At 40.5% G+C, this 25683-nt stretch overlaps 1 protein-coding gene across 2 annotated transcripts in view; it reads right to left on the bottom strand.

The window, feature by feature from the left end:
- Window positions 1-25683, bottom strand: part of usp43b (ubiquitin specific peptidase 43b) — a 75447-nt gene that overhangs the window by 45763 nt on the left and 4001 nt on the right. For both annotated transcript variants that reach the window (XM_040123723.1, XM_040123722.1), the window contains exons 2-4: window positions 23654-23800; window positions 4773-4876; window positions 65-157 (exon numbers count right to left, since the gene is read on the bottom strand). In XM_040123723.1, the coding sequence (XP_039979657.1) occupies window positions 65-157; window positions 4773-4876; window positions 23654-23800 (344 nt within the window). The remainder of the gene's footprint in view (window positions 1-64; window positions 158-4772; window positions 4877-23653; window positions 23801-25683) is intronic.

The raw sequence follows: 25683 nt of genomic DNA, 5'->3' as shown, positions 1-25683 counted from the left end.
GTTTGTCAAACAACCACCATTTCGGATCATAGACTTTAGTATGTATTAAAACAGCATTGCTCACCTGGTCTGGCGAAGAGGAATGGGGAGTGAGATGCAGAGGAAAGGGTCAAAGGTGTTGCTCTGTTTCAGACAGTGGGGGCATGTCAGTGAAGATCTGAGGAAAACAAAGCATTGAGTCACATGAGGTTGAAAAAAAACAAACAAAACAAACAAGCTGTGCTGAGTTCACACAGAATTCCCAATTGATCTCAAAATCCTCCTAATTAAGACCTGCAGGAAAGGAGATGGCTTTATCTTGTTACACAAGTGAACAACACAGGAAAAATCAACACGTTCCGTTCAAAGTGCCTTGATCTGACGGTGAGGGAGGAAAGACGAGTGATGTAATGGGTGAGAATGAGAGAGACAAAGGGTTGGGGTTGGGGATGTGGTAAGTAGTAGAAGAAGCCCCTTGGGGTGATTGGCGCAATACACAGGAACCTGCAGAAGTGGTTTCCATCTTGTTGGATCACTCTCACCAGTGCTACTTATGCTCATGTGATGTCATTACGGGATCCCGCACAGAGAAAAGTATGGAGTTTCCCTAAGTGATGGTATTTCTTCCTCTGCATCTGAATGCACAGGACACTGAAAAAGGAAATGACCGAATACATACAGCAAATAATTTTCTATTCCAACCATTTTCCATTCAGTTGCTTTTGTTCATGATTACACTTCTTTTAATGAATTCCTCTTCATTTTCACAGGAGGAAATAATTTATTCGAGTGAGCTAATTTCCTGATCAATGATTCAGATAGCGCACTAATGTTAATGGGCCAATTGCTGGAAGTGATATTGATAACTATCCTGCAACTAAATTAAATCTTTTGTCCAATATTTTGAGTTAATCTGTGCAGGATTTCCTGGATAAGACTTTCCGACAATACACAATAATTAAGTGAATCTTGAATAGATGCTCTCTTTCAACCTCTTTCATTACATGGGTTAGGTGAATCAGTGGGTGTAGACCACATACTGTATATAAAGAGACCAAAATTAAATTTAAAATTTAAATCCAGTACTGTATTTTTGATCTTCATCTATACCAGTGATTCCCTATTAGGGGTAGTTGTACCCCAAGGTGTACTTTAGCAGTTGACAGGGGGTATGTGGAAAGATTGTAGCTACAAAAATTTTTAAGAAAATTAAATCATGATTTTATTAATAAATATATATCCACATATTGAGTCATCTGTAACACATGAACACTAGCTGTGTGTTATGACTGAGGGTGCATGAAGTCTAGGCGATCAACCAAAACTAATGGATAAATTACTGAAATAGTTAGCTAAAAGTAACAAAAAACAGTTTAAAGAGTTAGCTAAATGTAATAATTAAATGGTGGAAATGTCTAGCTCCTGCCACTAGTAGTTTGAAATATGCTTGAACTTGACCAAATCAACCTAAACAATAACAGTTCAACTGTATGAAAAAAAATTCTAATATTAACATTTATATAATTAACCTTGTTAAATAACATCGAAAAAACTAATCTCACTGACTGGTCTGTGCTCCTGGGCTCAATCAATATTATATGTAGAGGCGACCGCAAATTTAATCTAGTTTCAAGAGGCCATGTCGGAAACCCAGAGTTTGGGTGAAAGACTTGTGCATGGAAGCTCTTAAGTTTAATTTCCAAACCAGCTTTGTACAGGTTTAGTGGAAAAGAAAAAAAAGAAAAAAAAAAGAAAGAATGTATAAGGAATAAAAAAGATTCTCTTGAGAAAGACACCCCCGTTAGTGAGTATGTAACTACTCAGTTATTACTCTGATTTAGTGTTTCATTTCATTTCTTTTATTATAAGCATGACAGATATAAATCTGCCACTATGCGAGGCAAAACTTTTTACAGTTTTAAGAGTTTTGATTCAACACTCCTACTGTAACAGTATGGAAAGCACCATGCTGCACATAAATCAAAAACAGACTTGTGCGAAGTGTGTTGTGCCTTTACGAACTACACACGGTATCCTAACATTGGAAATTAAGACATAGATGAACTGTTGAAATGCGTTTTCCTTATAGGAAGGTGCCAGACCCAGAGGGGGAGCAGGGGGAGGAGAGGGAGGAATGAATAAAGCTCTATTCAAGCAAGCCCAGCTGACACTGGCTCTTAGTGGACTTCTCCCTCTTGGCAGAGTAGAATGGCTGCCCTAAGGATGTCTTATTCTCGCCAGGAAACAGTGAGGGTAACTGCACTCCATGCATACAAATCACACTCAGGCGCCACTTAAACATAGATGTGCCCTGCACTGCTCTAAAACACTTAAAAAGAGAAAAGGAGCAAAGGAAGAGGGGATCTTCTGGTGATGCTTTAATGGAGGAAGCGTGCAGGTTGAGAGGTATGTATCCCCCTGTCTGGGATGCAGCCATGCTGAAGAGATCTGCGCTTGACGCTTTGCTCTACAGCACACTGCTGAAGCTTTGAATTTTCCAGAGTGACAGATCACCTAGGTATCATTATCTAATTGATTCTCTTTCCTAAGAGAGGTAATTAAAAACAAAAAAAGTCTCAGGTGAAATTTAAACAAATTGGCAGCTAATTTTTCTCGTCAAGACTGGCAGCTATCCTTTGCTTGGGGAAGAAAGGTAGTTTATTCACCACGATAATGCCCTGAAATTGAAAAGGCATAAACCTTAATATGCGCCTCATACTTCACTAATTGAAACTTCAATATACACATAATAAACAGACCCATTACTGGGCCTGTAAACAAAGCACCAGTAACTCAATCCTGCCGTACAAATCATAACAAATCAGCAGATATAATCAAAATAAAGGTCACGGAGTGAGAAGCGAGGTTTTTTCAGAGAAAGTGGCATCACAGTAAGACTAGCTGTACTCCCACTGAAACTGCACCACGTTTGTAATTTGAAACGCTCGGCGGCCCGTCACTTGGCTTCACTATAATGAACAATGCTTGACAGACAGACATTTTCATTGCAGTCTCCCATGAATGCAGCCTGTGCCTCACCCACATTTAGACAAAGATCACAGTCTTTGATCTAATTTAAGATTTACTTACTTGATCAGAGGGGGCGAAGAGCAATAGATTTATAAATCAGAGATAAGGGCTGTGTTTTGTATGCTACTGAAAATGACAAGTTTATCACAAAATTAATCTTGAAAGTACATCATTTTGATCAGCTCCCGCACGCGATGACAGATAACATAAGTTAAGATCAAATAACTCTTGACCTGCCTTGTTCGTGGGATTTAACTTGTCTAAATGTGTATAGTGGCCGTGGTGATTACATAGTGACAAACCAGGCTATTATAAGGAGAATTCTCTGGTCTGTCAACCCTAGATGCTGGATCACATCGGACATTGCATTGTGAAGTGTTACACAGGCAGTGGTGGGGCCTAAGGAGGAAAAAAGAGAGGGACAGAAGTCAAGAGATATTTGTTCAAAGATCTATTCCAGCAATGATAACATAGCATTCATCTCCACTTAAAACCTCAAACCCTTGTGATGCATGGTGTCTGCAATTCTGAAATTGTTAAAATAGACTCAGACTGTACACTTACTTTATATGTTCGAGTTCCTTCGTAAAGTTTGTGCTTAACCAACCCATTCATGTATATATACTGTATATTCCCTTTGTACCATCTCAACCACTGTCCCTGGCTAGCACAGTATTTGACTGGGAGAGGGGAACAAATTTCGCCTGCCAGGCTGCTAAGACTGCCGCATACTGTCTAGACACACCCAAGGTCTCACAGCTGATACATTTGACAGTGAGGGTAGCAATTAAGAGATGTGCTCCGACAGATGTATTAGTGCCAGTCACACAGAGCTGACAATTTTCAGAGGAATTGGCAGATGGAGGAAGGTACAGACAAACAAGATATTAGTAGTTCAGTCTGGAGGGACTACTTTTTAAAAAGTTTTATTAATTAAGCATAAATCAGATTTTGGTGATGAATCTTAGACCTGTATATACAGTCGGTATGGTCAAAGGTTTATGGATGGGATCCTGATGGTGCTGAGGTTTTGCATCAACATCAGGAGCTGGATACTGAAACTACAGCTAATTGGGTAAGGGAATTGATTATAGACTGGGACCTATACGGGTAAGAAAGATAGATTTTAATGTAAGTTGTAAACTAATGGATGGAATAATGTGAACCAAGAGGGACTGGCCACAGAATTTTAAACTCCCTGGATAACAGCAAAGCAAGAAGATATATAAAAAGGGGGGAAGCCGAGAGGTTCATCTTAGTCCCCAAAATATTACTGTAAAAAGCTGTGAGTAAATGACCACCAAGTAATGTCTTTTTTTTCCATTTAAGCCCTCGCAACAAATCTGGTGTGCAAACTTCTTACTGTTTTCTTAGACCGGACAAAAATAAAAAAAAAAAGAAAAATTATTTCGTTGTTTCCTATTGGACAGACAAGTTTGGCAAATAGACTCAACCTCTGAATGATGCTCCACTCCCAGTAGACCACAGCTCACAGATATATATTATGTAAATAATGGAAGACCTATTGATAGGAGTCATAAGGACATCCAACTACATGAGCAATGTTGATAATAAAGTGTGGTAAAAAGTCTGCTTTTGGGGGGTTTCTGTATATCACTACAAAGTGCTAGTAACCAGTTTAGTAAAGAAAAAAAATCTCTTTGTGATCCAAAATACACCAAACAAATTAGCTATTTTGTTGCTAATTGTCAGATTTGATTTCTGGAATGTATGAGTGTGATATGTCGAGAAAGGAGACTCACTTGTACTGGGCCTGGAAATGTTCCTGGACAAAGCTGTGCTGGACTTGGGGCAGCTGGGACTGGGATGGATCTGGAGACAGCACCTCTTCGGCTCCACCAGGGCCCTGCAGCACAGAGGAGGCCAACCATAAACACAGAGCTGTCACATTGTCACGTTCTTCAGAGATCCATCATACATTGCGCAACTTGTCAAGAGTCACTGTGAGAATAAATTCATACTGTGCATAATAGTAGTGTAACAGAGGCTCCCATGGAATGCAGCCTTAGCACATTTTTGTTTCTCTTTGGCAACAAAATGATTTTCAAAAGTGGTGGAAAGCACTGAACTAAACAAAACCCCCTGGGAAACCCCTGCTTTTTGCTTTCATCTACTCACCTACAACAGAGAGCAAGCTGGCCTTGGATGAAGATAAAAGAAGAGGGGAAAAGATAAAAAAAAATAAAAACAGAGTCCGATCACCAAAAGACTTGCAATGTCACAAAACAAATGTGTGGGATAGCATACACATGGAGTGTCTCACAACCACTGCTTTGCATTAATGACACAGAACTAAGTGAATAGCCTTCTGCGTCAGTTTTACAAAACAATAAATATGTTTTTTTAAGGCCTATATAATGTAGTGTTAAATTTTTAATAAAATTCACTATTCTTGGTTATAATGGTGCACAAATGTTTGGAGCTATCCATCATCTGATTCGAAAAAACATACAGTAAGATGGATTGGAAAATGTATTTTGTTGCTAAATTGTTAGTTTGACATTTTGGAGAAATACACTTATTTGCTTTCTTGTCAAGAGTTAGCTGAGAAGATTGATACCACTCTAATGTCTGTACAGTAAATATGAAGCTAGCATCAATAGCCGGTTAGCTTAGCTTCATAGTCTGTGACATAAACAATTTTACAGTTCATTTTTTGCATGCAGTAAACAAACAAGATATAGCGTGTTAATTTGTGAGCTTTAGAGGTGCTGGTAGGTGGAGTTGTTACTTTTCGATAGTCAGGCTATTTTTATACATTAGCTAGTTAGCACTGCTAGCCGGTTGCTCACAGTAGCTTAGTATTTCCTGTACAGTCAAAAGAAAGGTATCAATCTTGTCATCTAACTCCCAGCAAGAAAACACGAGTTTATTTCAGAAAATGTCTTTGTGAAATGGCTGTGCAGAGGACTAAAACTGAAAACTGCTAAAAGTTAAGTTAATCATACTGTATCAGTTGATATAGTATTGGATATCTCTGGACAGTTCCAGCTCCATTTCACAGCTTACCAGCCAGGAAAATGTCCTGAAAAACATTCTTTCAGTAACCAAGTGGTTCTGCTTAAAAGGCCATAATGTTGCATACAAGCACTTTGTTAGTATTTCTCCGCTCGCACACTATCAATCTCACAATAGCCTGGTGTAAAAGTCAGGTACTTGAGAATGCATTAAGTCATCATATCATTTCAACTTTGCTTTCACAGCAGGCTAGCTGTGCCAAACGGAAATGCACTTTCCAAGCCTTCTCTGTTGACACACACTCTCTCTCTGTTTACTATTCCTCCGATTTCTAGCTCCAGGTCCCGTACTGGCTGCCACTGTTCCCAGGCTAGCAGCTCAACCATGACCTCTGCTTACACAGAGCTAAAAGGAGGCTTAGAATTTCTAGAGTAGAGAGGGAAGTGGAGGGCATGTGTGTGCGCATCTGGGAAATCAGTGTGAGATGGACACAGACAGAGAGACAGGAGAGTCCTTTACAGTTCACCACCATTTCAAATCCAGAGTCTATTCTTTTAAAAGCTTGTGAGCTTTGGAAAGACTGAGTGCGGGACTGAAACCTTAGCTTCCTGTTGCTCTGTTCTTCAACAGGCATGTACAAAGACAACCTCTAACTCCTCTCTCACTCTTTCCTCTTTGCACGGATGTCAGGGTGTTACAGTTGCTTTTTCAATGTCTACCACGAAACGTCAGGACTATCAAAATGGGAGGTTCAAACCCAGCTGAACTTGTTACTGGTTCATGTAAAACATGCAATGTAAGGTCAGGAATTATGTGAAAGAGGGTAAAATATAAACCCTCAGACTCTTTCACTCCCTTTTCTCCACCACATGCTTGGTAATGGATTCCATTGCTATCTTTATGTAGAGATAACTAAGCAACATTCAGGCCATCAAGTGCAGACACAGTTGGTATTATCACTTCTCAGAAAAAAATGCCCAGCTCTGCCATATCAATAGACTGCAAGGCGTCAGTTGTGTGTTAACAGTGGCTGTTGACGATATGGACATTTAAGCATAGTGAGAAAGTGCAACAGGTTACATGCTCGCTGACATGTAATTCTGATAAGGCCTCAATCATCTAACTGATCGTGGCCAGATAGCAATCTCCATAGAGTAACTGCTGCTGGTCTAAGAAATTATTTTACAGGTTGTTAAGCAACCCCAACAGAACAGGGGTCCATCTCAAGGGTGGCCATGTGCCATTCTGAAATTGAGATGCTATCTTTGCAATTGGGTGAAAAATATGCCAACTTCAAACTGATAAAAATGCAACAAAACAGGGAGGCAACAGAGGGAAAAAAAAATCTGAGAAGCTATTTTTAGAGTCAGGTCGGACCAGCAGACGGCTATTACCACAAGGGAGAAAAAATGGGAAAAGCACAGGGTGTGAAATTTAACTTTTTTATACTTAGCTCCAGTCTTCTTCTTCTTCTGAATACATTGTACAATGTCTATAGACAGTGCACACACACTGAAACATAGCTGATTTTTTGTTTTTGTCTTTGTTTGTAAACTTGTAGCCTATAGTGCATACACACACACACACACACACACACACACACACACACACACACACACACACACACACACACACACACACACACACACACACACACACACACACACACACGTTAGTTTGGGGAAGAGAGAGAGAGAGAGAGAGAGAGAGAGAGAGAGAGAGAGAGAGAGAGAGATTTCTCTCACACCCACACCTCCTGAATTCTAGCAGACATAGTGGCAGGTTTGTCTTGGAGGAGCTTATTGTAGATTGTTTTGTTGTTTTTGGAAAAGCTATTCCCAACCATTTTGGAAGGGGAAGAGCTCAGTTCTTCTGTTTATACCAGTTACTTAACATCACGGTATTTTGTAGTAGCATGTGGCTCCCTTTTGCATTGGTGTAGTAGGACTTTGTCTTGGGTCCTACCTGGGGTATTTTAGGGTCAGTCTGGGCAGAGGTACCTTTTAGCTGCAGGTCCCCCTCTGGGACTAGTGCTGATCTAACTTAGGTAGTAGTAAAAGTGGTTAGAGTTTCTAGTGCAGGAGCATCTGTGTGTAAAGTTGTCTGACAGTGAAGGGGGACAAGCGTAATTAAAACTCCAATAAATTATGGTATCTTCATGCCTACCCCGTTTGGTTCAGTTAAAACGAACTCTGTTGTGTTTGCCTGTTCAGTGCGGTTTCGTTTGGGCTGCTGTGAAAGTTTTTGGTCCAACTCTGGTGTGGACCAAACAACTGAGTGTGCAGATCTTCTCTGATTAATCAGTCAAAAGAAGTTAAAACTGCAGTCTAGTGTGCTTGTATCCTATTCTGCTGTTCATTTAGTGTGACATAGCGATCCTCCTGGTATACTCCTGTACAAGACATCTCTTTTTTTACTTGTCTCTACCTGTTTGTCATTACTCATAACATAAGGTTCATTTGCTGTCTAATATTACTAATAATGTTTTTAATCAGTTATTTCTTCATCAGCTCTTTGTGACACTAGACAACATAAAATTATTTTTTTTACACATTTTAAGTGCTTCATCAACTGCAGTCACCAGAGTTTGATTTCCAATTTTCTATTTGAACATTTTCTATACATATAACAACACATTTTTCTTAAACTGGCAGTTTGCTATAATGGGACTTACAACTGTTTTCAAGCACGTTATTGTTAGGAACACTGGCAAGTGTTAATTTAAGACTGACGAAAATATCTTAAAAAGAAATGGAACTAAAACCAGGGCAACTCATATTTGAAAAAGTAATGTGGACAAATATAAACACAAAAATGTACAACTGCTAATATCAAAGATATGTCGAGCCAGAGAACTGTCTTACCTCTGCTTAATCCATAAACCTCAGCGCCAGGAGAGGGGCTTGTGCCAGTGCCCGAGGAGCACAGAGAAAATTAAAACTCAAATCCCTCACCCTGGCACCTTAGCATGCTGTAATTGATTTATAGGATTTAGATAACTGACAAAGATACGGCATGCAACTGAGTAGTAGGATTGAGCCTGGCCACTGGCTCAGCGCTGTCAGTAGGAGGCCAGAGTTCACTGTGATTTTTAAGTTGACTGAAAAACGACCAGAAAGGGGCCAGAGTGATGGAGAAAACTAAACATGATAAGCATATTGTTGTGCAGCTGGCTAATGAAAAACAGACAGCTTTCTGAAGAGGGTCATTTTCTTCAAACAACAGTGAATACCAGCTGATATGAAGGTATTTTAATGGGAATATTGTTTCTAAATAGTTATTCACACTGACAATAAAGATTCTTCCCTAAACTTAAGGATTCTTATTTCCAAATAGTGCCAAAATTAATATTAATATTAGCGCAATAATGACTAAATAAGAGTGGTAAAAACAAATGCTCATGCTGTAAATCAGAGGACGTTACCACAGTAAGGTCAATGTTATTAAAAACATTTGGCAGCCATGGAAAAAGCACTGCATTTACTATTATTATCATCCGTTTCAGCAGAGGATGCAGACACACAGATAAGCAGCTCACTTGCCTTTAAGTCTCATTTAAATCCAAGACTGTTGACTCTTGGTCATCTGTACTTCAGTATTAAAGCCTGAAATTGCACAGATTAAGGGTGCACTCTGTTCCATTGGGGAGGCTTTCAATAATTCACCCAAAAAATAGTGCTGGAAGTGATTCATCTTTGCAAGTAGATCCATTGTAAAGGAACTCAGGCACTCTCACTCCACTGTGCTAAATATCCAGGAAATGTACACCCCATCCTCACAGACCACCTGTCTCATCCTGATGGGTTTTCAGGGAAGGGGGAGGTAGATTATAAAGGGGGGATGAGTTTTCCCAGTAATGGTCCTGATGTGAATAATTTAAACAAGCCGTGGAAACACACAGGGATGGACATGCGCTTCTGCTGGAAAAAGCACTATAGTGGGGTGATTGAAAACAAGACCCAACAGCACCTAAACCCCGTGGTGATTGTAATAGAGAGAGATGTGGGAGGAAAGACAGATACATATGGGGCAGGCGTAAAAACACTGCATATATGTGTTTATTGATATAGACAGATGGAGATACAACGAGAGTAAAGAGAGTGTTATTTAGTAACTGAATGAGTAAAAAAGTCAAAGTAGTACACACAGCTGACATACAGAGTGTCGATAAATAATTGACAGTCGCCCTCAACACTGCCTCCTGTCGTGTGTGTACCTCTCTATAAATAGCCCCAAAAGTAAGTTAGTGCAAGCATTTCTCTCTGACCCTTCTGTCCATTATTCCCCATGGGCGATCACTCTGGGTGGGGCCCATTCGTATGAACATACATGCCCAGATATCAGTGCATGGACTCTGACCACTGACCACAGGATTGCAACTGAATGACTACTGTGTTGACAGTAGATATACGGTATGCCTCCTTCAGTCAGCTCTTGTTTTGACTGACAGGACAGGAGGAAGGACAGACTGGCTCTGAATCAGGTCAATACACCTGCATTAAAGCTACCAATAAGATCAGGGATGTTATACAGATGACCCCTGTATATACAGAGTGAATCTGTAATGCATCTATAATGCACATCTTCAATTTACCTTTTATTACCACCACAAAAAAGTATTACTTTGGTATTACACTGCTATCCGATACCACCATGGTGATTCACTGAGAACAAAGATCCAGTCTGATGAAACATCTTTGTGGAAAATATTTTGGATCAGCTAAAAGTCAGTTGTTAAGCATGTGAGGGCACTTTGGAATCACTTTGGGATCACCTTTGAATGTTTTCAAATTCCAAAAGCTGCCTCAGTGAAACTAAATATGTAAACTGGCCCTTTAATTTTGGTAAAAACACATCATTCCTGAGCAGTTTTTAGCCATGTTAGAGGCATGGCTCTAAGGATGGCACTGTCGGTAAGTCTGTCCACCACTTTAGTCCAGACTGAAATATCTCAATAACTGCTGGATGGATTGCCATGATTTTTTTTGACGGACATTCGTGTTCCCTGCAAGATGAATTATAAACACTTTGGCGATCCCTTATCTTTTCATCTAGCATCTAGTTTGTCCAATACCTCGGTTTATGACCAAATACTCGCTAAATTAATGATATCCCCTTCAGCCTTGGCTGTACTTTGTGTTTAGTGCTAATTAGCATTCTAACATGATCATCATACACACTCATGTGGAGCAATTTGGAGTTCAATGTCTTTCTCAAAGACAGTTCAACATGTAGTCAGTGTGGAACTGGATTTCATTTAACTGTAAAAATGTCACCAAAAAAAAAGAATGAACTACTCGTTCAAAAAGACAAGGCTGATCAGTTCCATCTGAAAAACACAAATATTTGAAATGTTCAAAATGATTTTAAAATCATGAGGTTGAATTGTCAGTCAAATCTTTAAATGACATATGACTCCCAGTATCCTGTTTATCATGTAAGGTCAGTTACAAAGGCTGTTGATTGAATCCCGCTCTCTGAAGGTAAGAGATGCAATGAAAAAGCCATTGTGGAGGCAGTGTGTATCGCCTTTGGTAGCCTGAGAGCAAGAACCTCATGTCAAAAGAGCGCAGGCCTCAAAATGAATTTCGTCATCACCAGATGGAAATGAAAGGGCTTTCAACAAGAGAAATGAAAGAGACAGAGGGAAAAAAACTGATGGATCAGGCAGACATGGTGACAGAAACAAAGCGAAGATAAGAAGCTGGTCAGGAGGGAGGCTCTATTCTTGTGGCCTAAAAAGGTTTGATGCACTGTCAACACACTTTCTGAGTGACAGTGTAAATCAGAAAGCGTGTGTCAGTAAGAAGCTATTCTTTAAAAATGAGTCACATTTTAAAAGCAGGACATTAGTTTTATGATTGATACTGAACATGACAACTTAAACAAAAGTCCTTTACTAACTGCCCAAATAATCTGACCTCAGATCAAGTCATAAATAAAGAACACTAACTGAGAAAAGTATGTGCAAGACAACCAGAATCAACTACACCCTAGAGGAGGAGAAATCACCACTGGCCGAGCTCCGGAATAATATCATCAGGAAGAAAACTCACAACCTTGCGCAGAGCAGAATGGCACAGCAGACGGAGGAGAGAGAGAGCCAGGAAGCAAACTGCCTTTATTGCCAATCCATTTGGATTCATTAAGCAGCCGCTAGGGCAGAAGCGCAGTGGCCGTCGTGTCTACTCCAAGGAGGAGACGAACCACTTCCTGCACAACACCCTGAGTGACCTTGATAGAGAGCAGGAGCTAGGGCCCCTCAGAGCCCTCTTGGACATACCACATCCTACAGTGGAGTTGAACACCAGAGAGCCCACCTTAACGGAAGTCCAAGAGGTGGTTACTGCAGCCAGAGCTAGCTCAGCTCCAGGACCCAGTGGAGTACCCTATAAAGTGTACAAGTGCTGCCCAGAGCTCCTCAGAATCCTTTGAAAGATTCTGTGAGTGATTAGTGCAAGGTGCTAGGTGGATGATCGGAGGCCTGGAAAAGCTGATCTTGTGGGCAAGGATGAGTTTCATACCAACCAAATCCAGGGCCATGGTGTTGAAGAAAGGGAAAATGGTGGACAAGTTTTGCTTCTTTTTGGATGGCGTTGCAATCCCATCCATCACCAAGAGACCATTCAAGAACCTAGACAAGGTCTTTGACTGTAGCCTCAGGGATGCAACTGCAATCCAAGCAACCATCAAGGAGCTTGAGACTTGGCTAACCACGGTAGACAAGTCTGGCTTACCCTGGTAGGTTCAAGGCTTGGATCTACCAACTTGGTATCCTAGCTTGAGTCCTCAGGCCTCTGCTGGTGTATGAGGTAACACTGTTAACAGTCAAGACCCTGGAGAGGAAGATCAGCAGCTACCTCTGCAGATGACTAGATCTGCTACGTAGCCTGAGCAGTGCAGCACTGTACAGGAGAACCAATAAACTCCAGCTCTCGATCAGTAGCCTCGAAGAGGAGTTCAGGGTTTCCTGCATAAGAGAAGCACTGCTTTATCAGGATTCCAGGGACTCCAGAGTGTCTTCAGGAGGCATTATTGTGCGAATAGGCAGGAAGTGGAGAGCCCAGGAAGGCCTGAAGATGGCTGAGTCTCGGCTGAGACACAGTGCTTTGTTGGGCACAGTGGGAACAGGACGGGCAGGGCTGGGAGCCATTCCACAACCTTGCTATGACAAGGCCCATGGCAAGGACAAACGCCGTCTGGTCCTGGAGGAGTTGCGGGCAGGAGTCAAGGAGGAATGGACCAGCAGGATGGTGAGCATGCGGCAGCAGGGAGCATGGACTAGTTGGCAGGGTGCGCTGGAGCAGAAGATTACCTGGTCTGACATCTGGCAGGCAGAACCCCAAGCGAATCAAGTTAATGGTCCAAGGTGTTTATGATGTCCTAACCAGCCCAGCAAATCTCCACGTCTGGGGTAAGAGTGATACTCCAGCATGTCCTCAGTGCCCCGGAGAAGGTTCCCTGGAGCACATCCTCAGCAGCTGCCCAACAGCCCTGGGGGTGGGCCACTACTACTGGCGACACGACCAGGTGCTGAAGTCGGTTGCAGAGGCCATCTCCAAATCTATGGCTAACACAGCTTTGGAGGGCTTTTGTTAGGGCTGGAGAGCAGCCTAGAGCACAGCCCAGTTCAGCAGCCAGTCCACTCACCTCTGCATCAGACTTGGAGCTGCAAATGGACTTGGGGAGGCAGCTCTAGTTGCCAGACCACATTATAACAAGTTCGTTGAGGCTAGACGTGACGCTAACATCAGCCTGTAAGAAGCGCTCCTTATAGAGGTGACAGTTCCCTAGGAAAACAGCATAGAGGAGGCAAATGAGTGGAAGCAGTCCAAGTACCAGGAGCTGGTGTAGCAGTATCGGTTGAGAGGCATGGAGGCTTGCTGTGAGCCCGTCGAAGTGAGATGTAGAAACTTTGCTGGCAGCTTACTGTGCAAGGTCTTCCCCCTACTTGGCATCACTGGAGCTGCAAAGAGAAAGGCCATAAAATCCACCATTGAAGCCGCAGAGAGGGCCTCCAGATGGCTTTGGATCGGGAGGAGTGACCTGTGGGCCAATGCTCTGGGACACAAGTCGGGGTCTGATCAGCCCTGGCTGGTCTGCCTGAGCGAGGGTGTATGATGTTAAAAGACCCGAAACACCTGACGACCTCAGGAACCCTCACTGAAGATGTGTTCCAGCGCACCCTAGGATATATCTTTCAACTGCTCTCTGTGATTAGTATCTCACAGTAAGAATGATTCCCAGCTGGACCTGAGGCTCTAAATCGCTCAGATGTATGGATGTGAGTTTGACTGACTGTCTACCTTAAGATATTCTACCTGTAGTGAACTGGCAACTTGATCAAGATTGTCTTTCATTCAATGCATGCTAGGATAGGCTCCGACTATATGAGTTTGTCACAGATAAGTACTGATGATGAGCAGGGACTCACCGTATCAGGGCCAACAATGACCTTATTAATGGAATAGTTGATTATGCTTATTTGTTTTCTTTGTATTTTCTGGGTATTCCCCAAAGTGTCAAACTATTTCTTTAAATGGATCAAATTATCAGCCAAATGTCACCAAACCACATAGATACAGTTTTCTGTTCTGCTCCATTTATTTACAGGGGTAATTTAACAGATGTAAAGCTATCACTGATAATACCACCTCTTGCATCTACATCACAATAATTACATTTTAATGTGAAGGCAGTTGTAGGCCTTTACTGTGAAAATTTGGTGACATTAACTTTTGTGCTTAATGCTACCAAGAATTTACTCCCTATAATTTTTCTAACAGTTGATTTAGACATTATCTGCACTTTTTGCCGGGAGCTTGTCTTGAAACATTGCATGGTTGGAATACATTTTATTTATTTACACGTTTAACAAACCTTGATAAAAGAGAACGGCTCAGGAAACGCAAAGTGTAGTGCAAAGCCCAGTAAGTCCAGTGGAGCCAATCATTGTTCACTGATGCTATACAGAGACATGTTACAGTGTATAAAACACAGACACAGACTGCTTAAACAGCTTTCTCCTTAAAACTAAGGACAAACTTTGCTGGTGAATATGACTTTGCGAGATGTCTCTTAAGACGATTTATCCCACTTTTAAGAGAGCACTAGGAGAGGCTGAGGGGGAAATTAATTCTAATGAAGGCAGGTTTGCCTCCTGAGCTGATGAGGTTTATTGTTACCCTCCTCCTTCTGCGGCTGCTGCTGATCACTGTGGTGACACAGATGAGGATAAAATTACAGCACACATCAACAAAAACTCTGGTGACCCACTGGTAGGAGCCAGTGGGTCACTGGTTCCTGCCAGTTATGTAGAGTCTGAAGGGCTGTCATGAACAGAAATAAATATGTTCATGTTCACATATACACAAGAGTGTTAATAAGTATTAAAAGGTATTATTGTAGGTATACACATTTTGCTATAGTTGTTTGATTAAAGCTTGTTCTTTAAACTGGCATTTCTTATGAGGTCAGATTGATAATTATTGCCTTTTAAGAAATCTATTCATCTTCACAGGCAGATTCAATTTAACTCAAGATCACACATTAAAACTGGACTTGGCGTGACAGGCATGCCTCCCTGCTTAAATTATTTCTATCAACAACTATTTAAATCATTCCACTCAGCCTGGTTTCGGGCTATTGAATTGACACACTCTCTGGAAAGCCTCCACTCAGCAAATCTGAATCACTTAAATTGTTGGGGTCGGTGCTGTCTGCCAATTAGACCCAGCAGATCTGGAGAAAATTGTGTGTGTGTGAGGGACTTTCTTTATATTAAACAAAGATTCAGTCTGTTGATTTAATTATATTTCTCTGCAAAACAAGATGAAGAGTTTTTATGCTGCTGATTCAAACTTTTAACTGGAGAATATTTAACTTTGAAAGTAATTAGATCCATGTAGCCTCACTGAAAACTCTAAAACACAAAAAAGCAAATGGTAAGTTTGTTTCTTTTTATTTAAAAGTTCTCCGCAACTTAATGAGGCAATGTTTTCTGGGCTGGGCTCCCTGCAGAGCACAAGTGCAGTTTATAAGAATGTCCTTTAACTGTTCTTTAAACTAGTGGTGATGCATTGTGTTGTCTAGAGCAGTCAGACGGTTTCAGCTTAATTGTGTCTGTACCACAGCAAACAACCGCAAGCCTATAAAACCAGCTCCTTTTTTTAGGAAGCAACAATGTCCTCAAATCCAACCTCCATGGCTGACAGAGAGATACTGACTATATTTAGATGAACACATTAAGTTCATTTTGGACTTAGATCCACACACAGACATAACTCATCTCAGCATCTGTGGGGGGACTTAAGGCTCTTAGCCAATCAACACTGATCTGGGTCAGAGGTGAGAGAGGACCTCAAAGACAGAGAGGTCATATTTGGACCCTTCCCTCCAAGCTGCTTTTCCAGCTGGGTGGCTCTGAGCCACAGGAAGCAATTTCAGCTTGGCAGGGCAGACAGAATCAAAAGCAGAGTGGGGAGGAGACACACACGCACACAAAAAGCAGAAAACATACAAGAATCACAACAGAACCATTTGCATCTAGCCCTGACAGGAGTGGGGAGAAGCAATGACCACACACAGGCAACTGCACTGCTCAGCTTTGGGGTTAGAGGTACGCTTATAAGCGTGTACTGCTAGAATTAGTGAAAAGAAAGTAAATCTGAAATTTTGGTACAATGTCTGGGTCACTGTCTGGATGTGTGTCTAATTTCAGTACACAACCGCCCACGTAGTACAAATTAAACCTCCAGGCAGACGATGGAAGGGAGTAAAACTAATAAACACAGGAGGGCCACATTGTGATTGTTGTGATGTTAATGTGTAGGAAGATGAGGACCAGGCTTCTCATCACCTATAAACAAGTCAGTCCAGTTTTACTGAGGACATACAGTACAGTACCGACCTACTGACCCTGACAGCTACTGACAGTTGGTCTTCAATTACATTAGGACAGATAATCTTTCTTAAATTGTCCGAGTTTAACTATCAACTCACCATTATTGCAGTGTAAACTATCAAAAAATGTACTGTGTTTTAGGTGTAGTACCAAATTGTGTGACGAGGCGGGACCCCTGCCTGTTTAACAAGACAGAATTACAGGTGAACTTATTAAAATAATCATGCCACACTAAAAATCCAGTTGTTTCCTGACAGCTCATGCTCATTCCAAACTACCAGCTTCAACAGAACAGGCTAACAATTACAAAGTCACCACAGGTCGGATCCTGCTAGTCAGACAATGGAAAGAACTGCCGCAGTTACGTTGCTAATGTTGGGGGCAAGCAGTACTTTCCAACAACATCAAAGCAAAAACCATAAATTTTCTGACGCTCTCCGCTTCTTTGGGTGTAAATCCAATTAAAAGGTGGAAGAAAAATGTTTAGTGACTCCCTGGCTTGGTAATGTTGGCAGAACAGTATTTCCAAGACATCTGCCCAGTCAGAGTAGGTGTTTGTAGTAGCTGGACAACAATGTTAAAAATAGTGAACTAACCACACTCACCCTGATGCAATCAGGGTCAGCTAAGGTATATCTCTTTTCTTAAACAATCTCAAGAACAAACAATGCCCCTACGCTAAATCGATGCTCCTAAAAAAAGATCAGTTATTGAGTATAATTACGATGTTTTGACTTTAAATCTTCCTCAGGTAATATTCACCGTGTGACCAGGAGTGGATCCCAGGTTGAGCAAATTAATCACATCAACATGCAAACAACACAACAAATGATTTACAATATTTACAACACGCACCTAGTACCCCTGGGGTACAATTAAATTCCCTGAAAAAAGAACTATTTGAACATAGTGATGTGTGGTCTATAGCAACTGGCAAAGGTACTTTTGGCCAGTCATCTTTTACAGCAAGAGGCTAAAAGTTAAGGAACATCTTACCGTCCTCAGGCAAAGCATGTTTGCATACAAATCTATAAGAGTTCAAACAATGACTTTTAAAGCGTTCTGATTTTCAAGTTCTAATTTAAAATCATATTCAGAATTTAGAGTTGTCACTACACAAGTGAGACAATGGCTTAAACACCTGTCATATTTATACCTACATACCATATTCATACTTAAAGTCATACACACATACACACACGCACTATCAAACCTACTTATGTCAATACCAACACAATCATGTACGATACATATACACATAGATATGCATATACAGTTGATTTTATTTGTCCTGTTGTTTTAATAATGATTCTGTTTTATCAAGTTATTTGTTTGGATGCTTTAACTTTTTAAAAGCTTAAACAATCACTAGTATACGTAGCTGTATGTAACAATGTTTTTATCTTTGTTGTATTTTACTTGATTATATTTATTGATCCCTGTTAAATAAACAAATAAATAAAATAAAATACAAGAAAAATGGGGTTAGACTATTGAGAGCTTAATCTGCCTAGCATGTTCATTCTCAAGTTGTGCAATACAATATTTTAACCTTATCTGGCTGCATGATTTTGCTATTATAAATTAATTTGTCTTTTTAATTTATTGCTCAAATGCCAAATTTACCTGGTTTTTATCAGGATTTTGAGCCACAATAGTACAGTTATCTTGGAAAAATGTGCAGTTTGTGCTGCACCACTTTTTTATCATTGACCACCTATCAGCTGTTAACATGTGCAATGAGAAAATAAAGAAAATTCCTTAAAATTTGCATCCCTACTCTCAGCATCTTTTCTCCAACTGTCATAGTGCTGTAGGTGAGACTATCCAGTCACTACTGTGAACAGCAAAGCCCAGGCACAAACTTAAACTTTCACATGCACTTTCCCGTTTTTTTGATGATTATAAATTAAGTGCAATATTTTGGAGGCTGGCGTCTTACAAAAACAGTGCCCTCATTTGACACATTTTGTAAACAGCTACACTACATTCCACCATTTCTACAGCTATTTTGTCATGTAGAATCAAAAAAGTAATTTCTCTCTCTCTTTCCCCATTGCTCTGACTGTCACTATTGCTTACTGTCCCCCCACCCATTGCCACACTATTGCAGAGAACTCAGCCTCACCTCTCCTTCTCTGTAGTCAGGCTGCACAACAAGTGTCTCTTTCTTCCTGGTACTTACAAAGAGCCACATTCATAAAGCCGAGGGAGAGAGAGAGAAAGAGAGAGTCGGAGAGAGAGAGAGCTTCACACTGGCGCTGTTTCCTCAGTGATAAACGATCAACAAACCAAGAGAAAATGTCAAATTTGAGTCAAAGCCATGGGGAGTCAACAGTAAATGTTAGAATGTGTGTAGTGTATGTCTGCGTGTGTGTGTGTAGGGTTGTGAACTGTCACCCTCCATTACAAATACAAAATACTTCAATTCCAAATACAAACCTGCGTGACTGTCAGTGGTTGCAACTACATAGCCAGCCCAAGGGGACTGTGGATTAGGCGGTGGGGTGTGTGTGTGTGCTGTGAGGGGGGGGGGGGTTGTTCCCTCATACTCACTTTTCTGGCTTTCCTGTGTCAGAGCCCAAGTGGTAACTAAACAATACATGCTTAAAAACAATTAGCAAAGGCCCACAGGCTCCTGAATTAACAGTAGAAAAGGATTGAGCTTGCAAACTCCTTGGCTGTGAGTGGGAACGTGCGTGGACTGGTAATCTCAGTTGATGCCTCCCATCAGCCTAGCCGTGACCCTGGATGACTCTGCCAGCCAGCCAGCAACACCAGAGCTCCCGTAGGACGGCGGTGGAGGAGATTAACACTGAGGTTAACCAACAAACAAACAAACAAACAAAAAATCACAGCCCAAAACTGATTCTGAATGGCTCTTTAAAGTTCTAATGGAATGTGATTTAGACACTTTTCTTTCAGCTGCCCTTCTCCTGCCCTCAGTGAGGCCCTCTCTGCTCTTCACAAAGCTTCTTTGTGGGTGGAGCAGTGATAGAAACCTGCATACCATGGCTTTACTGTACATTCTTACAGAGATACAGTATGTAACAGCTACTAGAGAGACGAAGCAGAGAATAAGGCAATGAGTAGACCATGATTAATGTGGAGACAGAATTACGAGAATTACTTCACTCCCTTTCCTGATACTAAGCATTGGGAAAAGCAAGCCAAAGCTTGTGACCACAGTATCTATCTGACTGCATGTTTCCTCACTGATAAAACCTAAATCCATGACAACCTTGGTGTCTGCAAAGAGCCCACACTGGCTGATGGCAGTAGGCCTGGACAAATATAAAAGACAACTGTCACAAGAGATTTTCTGCTCTGGACAAAGGCCAGAGCGCTGCTCTCTTGTCCCCTTTCTCTCTCTTGCTGCAAGGGATATTTATTCATATGAAGCATATTCCATTACAACACCATATTCTTCTGACATGATCCCTAATTAAACATGTCACAGATTTTTACAGTCCCATAATATGGCACAAAGATTAACAAGGGCATGGACTAATCATAGATTGTACATCAGGGATAATACTGCAAGTTGTACCTCCAGCAACTTAAAAGCTACTTATTACTGGTCAAACTTCCACAAACATTTCATACTTTATAAGCTTAGTCAACACAGTGTGAATGATCTCATCTTAACGGCTTATATTTGCCATTTTATTCATCTGGTTACTTGCCAAAACTTTTGACCACAGAAAAGGGCTAGAGGAAAGAGTGACCATTAATTAAGAGATTGGCTTTCTAGTTTACTGCAGTCAATGCATGTAACCTCTTTTCAAACTTCCACTTTGGGTCCTAGATTTTTATAGAAAAAGAACTCAAACGCATGGTCTCACACTTTAAGGTGCTGATCATCATCCCCATTGAGTCACACTCAGCTGTAAATTGACCAAGTGAACATTACAGACTAATGATGCCAAAAGGTCAACATCATCTGCAAATAGCAGAGTTTACAGCTCAGGTACTCTCCATACCTCAGTGTGCCTTGATACCTTGTACATGAACAACACCAAGAGTCTACAGCCATGCCAGTAGCTCTATTACGCTGCATTTTTGGCACAGCATTACTTTGAGCTAAATGCTACCACTAACATGCTCACAATGACAATATTGACATGCTGAAGTCTAAGTAATTTACCAGACTCACCATCTTAGTTTAGCATGTTAGCATGCTAGCATTTGCTAATTAGCACAAAACACAAAGTACAGCTGTGGCTGATGGCTGTGGTCATTAATTCTGCAGGTATTTGATAAATCAAAATTTTAACGTAATGATGGAAAGGATCACCTGAGTGATTACAATTAATCCTGAGGAGACATTAATGTCAATACCAAATTTCATGGCCATGCAGCCAGTAGTTGTTAAGACATTTCACTAAAAAACAAAAATGCCAACCTCATGGTGGCACTAGAGGAAAGTCAGAGGATCACCAAAGTCAACAGGATTCATCCTCTGGGAACCATGAGTGTCACTGACATCCCTAGAGCCATGCTGTTAGCATGACCAAAATCACAAACTGGACAGTTACAACGATCCACTAAGGATTCAGTAATTTTTTTGATTTTGACAACTGCATTTTGATATAGTGGACTTGTTTGAAAGGCCTTGTATATTCGTTTGATTATGCATTTGGACTAGGCAGCAAATGTCGCCACAAATGTGCTAAGGTGATACAACTCTCACAGTCCCTGTAAAGTTTACACCACACAAATTGGCAATTTCACCTTATACAACTGTGGTTTGATGATCTGTTCCTAAAATATTCATCACTCTCCCTCCAAAATCCCACTGTTAATTGCTTGTATTTTGGAACTGGAGCTACCCAACTTTAGCTTCATTGGCATTGGTCAATGTCAGCTTCACTTCTGAGTTCAGTCTAGCTTGTAATGGCTAGATAAATTTCTGGTCACTGGGTATCAAAAATGTTTACCATGTTGGCTTTCATCCAATCAGGGATAGGATATTACTCAGACAAGTTCAAATTCACTGTCTCAATCGTGATGCTGAAACCATCATATAACAGGATCCTCCTTGGGGTGTCTATCATGATGCAGACTCATCATGATAGACTTTATCAGCAGCTCTCCTCCTGCCATGTCCTCTGTAGATCCATATGCACTCAAAGACACAGTCCAGACCTCGCCCCACCCCCTATCTCACCTCATCATTCACTCCCATCCTGAATCAAGGGGCAATTCAACTCACAAGGAGATGGGAGCTTAGTTCATGTGATATCAGAGTATTGTGCATGACAACAGCAACACACGGAAACTTGGGGGAGTTGTCAAGTCATACTTCAATTGATACAAGGAGTTGAATTTCAGAAGATGATGGTGAACTGTGGTCAAGTCAGACACACACACACACACACACATTTTTAACACTGTATCTTAATTTTTCTCACTGCCTCATTCAATCTTTCACATTCTGTTAGAAGAATCAAGTGTCACCTGTAATAGAGGAGATTAGCAAACACTATACTTAAGACGGAGAAAAGGAGCTGGGCTTACATCCACAGATTACCCAAATTTTTCAGTATGACCTTGGCTTTGTAATGATACGTGGTGCTTGACAGTGCATTTCCCAAAAACACTGCCTTTTCTGCGAGAGAAAGTTGCATGTCGGTCATACCAATTTTCATAGAAAATGTATAGCCTTTGCAGTGTTAGAAGACTTCCTGATCTTGATATCTTCCAATGAAACAACAGAATAAATAATTGCAGTTAGTGCCTCAGGAAACAACAGACGCTAGGTTTGAATAGATTTATTTGCAACGACTCACCAACAGCAAGAGTAGAACTTCTAATAAATTATGCCACCGGTTATCACCCTGATAAAACTACAAAAAAGAGGAATGTCTATTTCAAAAATGAAAACATGTTTTTTTATAATACATGGAAATTCTGCTTTAATGGCTCACATCAGAGTAGTTCAAAGTTCCATTTAAGGAATATCAGGATACACCGTACCTGCAGGACTACCTCAAGGAGGAGCCATGCTGAGAGAAAATCAAACACCAAATTGCCACACACAGAGCAAGGTTGCACACCTCAAATTGCCACACTGGTTTTGGTGGCATGAAAACTGTGCTTCTGAGCAAATTTTGAGACCTTGATGTACCCTCTGAGGAGTTAACTTAGATGATTATGTCTGTGGAATTATCAAAACACTTCTGGGCAACCTTATCAGTGGGGTTTGATACAAAACAGCACAAACATAGAGATATGAACCAATGGAAGAGAACATTTGCTAGTGTGTACTCTATAGTTAGCTACATTGCTGCATGTAATGAACTGTATGTTATATTGGTTCATGCCGGAACATTTGGCCTTGTTAATAGAAAGAAAGAAAAAGAAATAGAAAGTCCAAATGCAGAGAGTTTAGAGAACAGAATCCTTTTAAAAATCTTCATATGACAACAAGGATGAAAGGTGACCAAATGCACAGGTCTGAGGTTTAAAAATAATACAATATCACTTTAATTAATGTATGAGTTAGCATTCATAAAATGATGATACCTTAGATGCCATGTAATAACATGAACTAATAATGCCTTCATTATATATCAAGCTGCAGGGGTTCATGTATTATGCATTAGTTAATGTATTGATCATAATAAGTCATGTATTAGTTATGCATCAATTAAGTATGCATTGAGAACCTTTATTATAAAATGTTACATTAAGGTGGACACACACAGAATTATCATGTTGACTGCTGATACATGAACAAAAACCCTGCTTGGTTCTTACCTTTCCAGTAGATTTGGTCTTGTTGTTGTTATTGTGGGAGGCTAGATTGACGTCTTCATGGACGCAGTCCAGCAGCCACAGGAGAAACTCCAGGGCGTCATGTTGGGAATTACCACGAAACTGGGACCCATAGTTGGACACTACAGTCTAGAGAGAGAAAACAGACTTGATGAAACTGTAACTTTTCTGCAGCTGCATAACATGACCATATGGTTGATTAAGCCCCTTTTATAAGCAAAGAAAATGGTTCAGTGCTCTAACAGTACTGGTGTTAAGTTATGACTTCACAGAGAAACCTTCTGAAATCCACAAATTTATTTATCCCACCCACATAAACCCACATTTTACTTCACTAAAAAACAAAAGCAGTAATGGCTGAACTAGCTTTTATCATCTGCCAAATTGTCAGAATTAAAGCCTTAGTGGATACCTAGAAAAGCCAAATAAAACTACCTTGCTAAAATGTACTACTCCTGATTGGGCAGCTCTGCTCCAGGTTCTCCACAGAACGCTGATTAGAGGAATCCTAGAACTGCAAATTTGCATTAACGCCCTTCACGCTTCCCTTGTCTCCACCAAGCCCACGCTTTGACTGTTGCAGTCATTTCAGATTTTGGATTTCCAAAATCTGCCTTTGTGTAAGACTTAAAAAAAAAACATGCTTGTTAATACAAGTTTCACTGTCTGAAAGTGTCGCCTTCCGTCTTTTCTTCTCAAGACACTAAATTTTAATATTTTTGACATAAAAAAGATAGGTGAATAACATTCTTCTTAAAAGTAGGTTGAAGACTACTTTAGCTCACACACAGTATAATGGTACTTTAGATGTGAATGGCACCCAACTCAATTAGGCAGGAATTAAGCACATGAACAGCAGCTGGCAGCCTGGAGAAGCACAGGCAGTGATGAGAGATTATAGCAGAGGGAACAGATGACTGTAATCATTGCTTCATAATCCACTAATATGTGATATGGCTCTTCTAACTATTATACCATAACATGATGTAGGATGTCTGATGATGAAACTAGAGGCGTGTCACTGAAGAGCTGCTGGCTGTTTGAATACTAGATAGAGAAAAAAGTATAGTCTATTCAACTTCCCATTCAAAAGTTTCAAAAAGAGAGCAGTTCAGTATGACCAGAGTAATAACTCATTGGAAGTGAAGCCAGGGACTGCATCTTCAAAGTAGTTACAGAGACGTAGCTCCCGACAGGAGCAAAAAGTGAACATAAAAATTCATAACCAGAGAAAAACCGCTGGGGGAATCTTGGCAAAGTGATAAAGTTCTCTAATCTTCTCCTCTGATCTTGGCTTGAAAGTGAAAGTGAAGCTGCCTTTGCTTCATATATCCCAAAGAATTCAAAAAGTGATGAGTGTTGTCCTCCAACACTGGATCTTTACAACGGTTTTAAGATAAGTTGTCACAAAATATGAAAGGTTGACAAATACAGAGCTACTGTTTTCAGTCAATACAAACGGACAGATGTATGTCTCTGTTGAGCAATGGTGTATTATATCATTAATATATAAAGTCACTGCACTGTTAACTGTTCTTTTTCCCCTTACAAATGTTGATTCTGGGAGATCTTGAGAAGTCTTAAGTTTACCCTGATTTTCAGAGAAATATATTTACAACCTTAAACCTGTGTATTTTCTGGATGTCTTGGATATATTTCCAACATGCACACATGGTTTATAAAAAATACTTTGCAGCTCTGTAATATGGCCTCAACAATGTGAAACTGAAGAACTAAAGTTTCTAAATCAGACTGATTGGAGAAGATTAAATGTAGTATAGCATTTTTTTTTTAATTTTTTTTTTTATTGTTGCTCTTGATGCTCTTGTTGTGAAGAAATGCTCTGATATAAACCATGAAAACCATGGACACACACTAACCTAAAGTTGCTGTGCAGCTAGTCATTACAGCAAAGCAATAATAGTGATTACCACCAGCCTTTTGAAGGTGGCAATTGTCTCAGTGATATAATTGCGGCTGTGGAAAATGACCTGTGTTTTTTATTGCTCTCT

Source organism: Xiphias gladius, chromosome 3 (genome assembly GCF_016859285.1).
Source record: "Xiphias gladius isolate SHS-SW01 ecotype Sanya breed wild chromosome 3, ASM1685928v1, whole genome shotgun sequence".
NCBI lineage: Eukaryota > Metazoa > Chordata > Actinopteri > Istiophoriformes > Xiphiidae > Xiphias > Xiphias gladius.
Note: the sequence above shows the minus strand (reverse complement) of the source record. Positions and strands in the feature narration are given on the sequence as shown.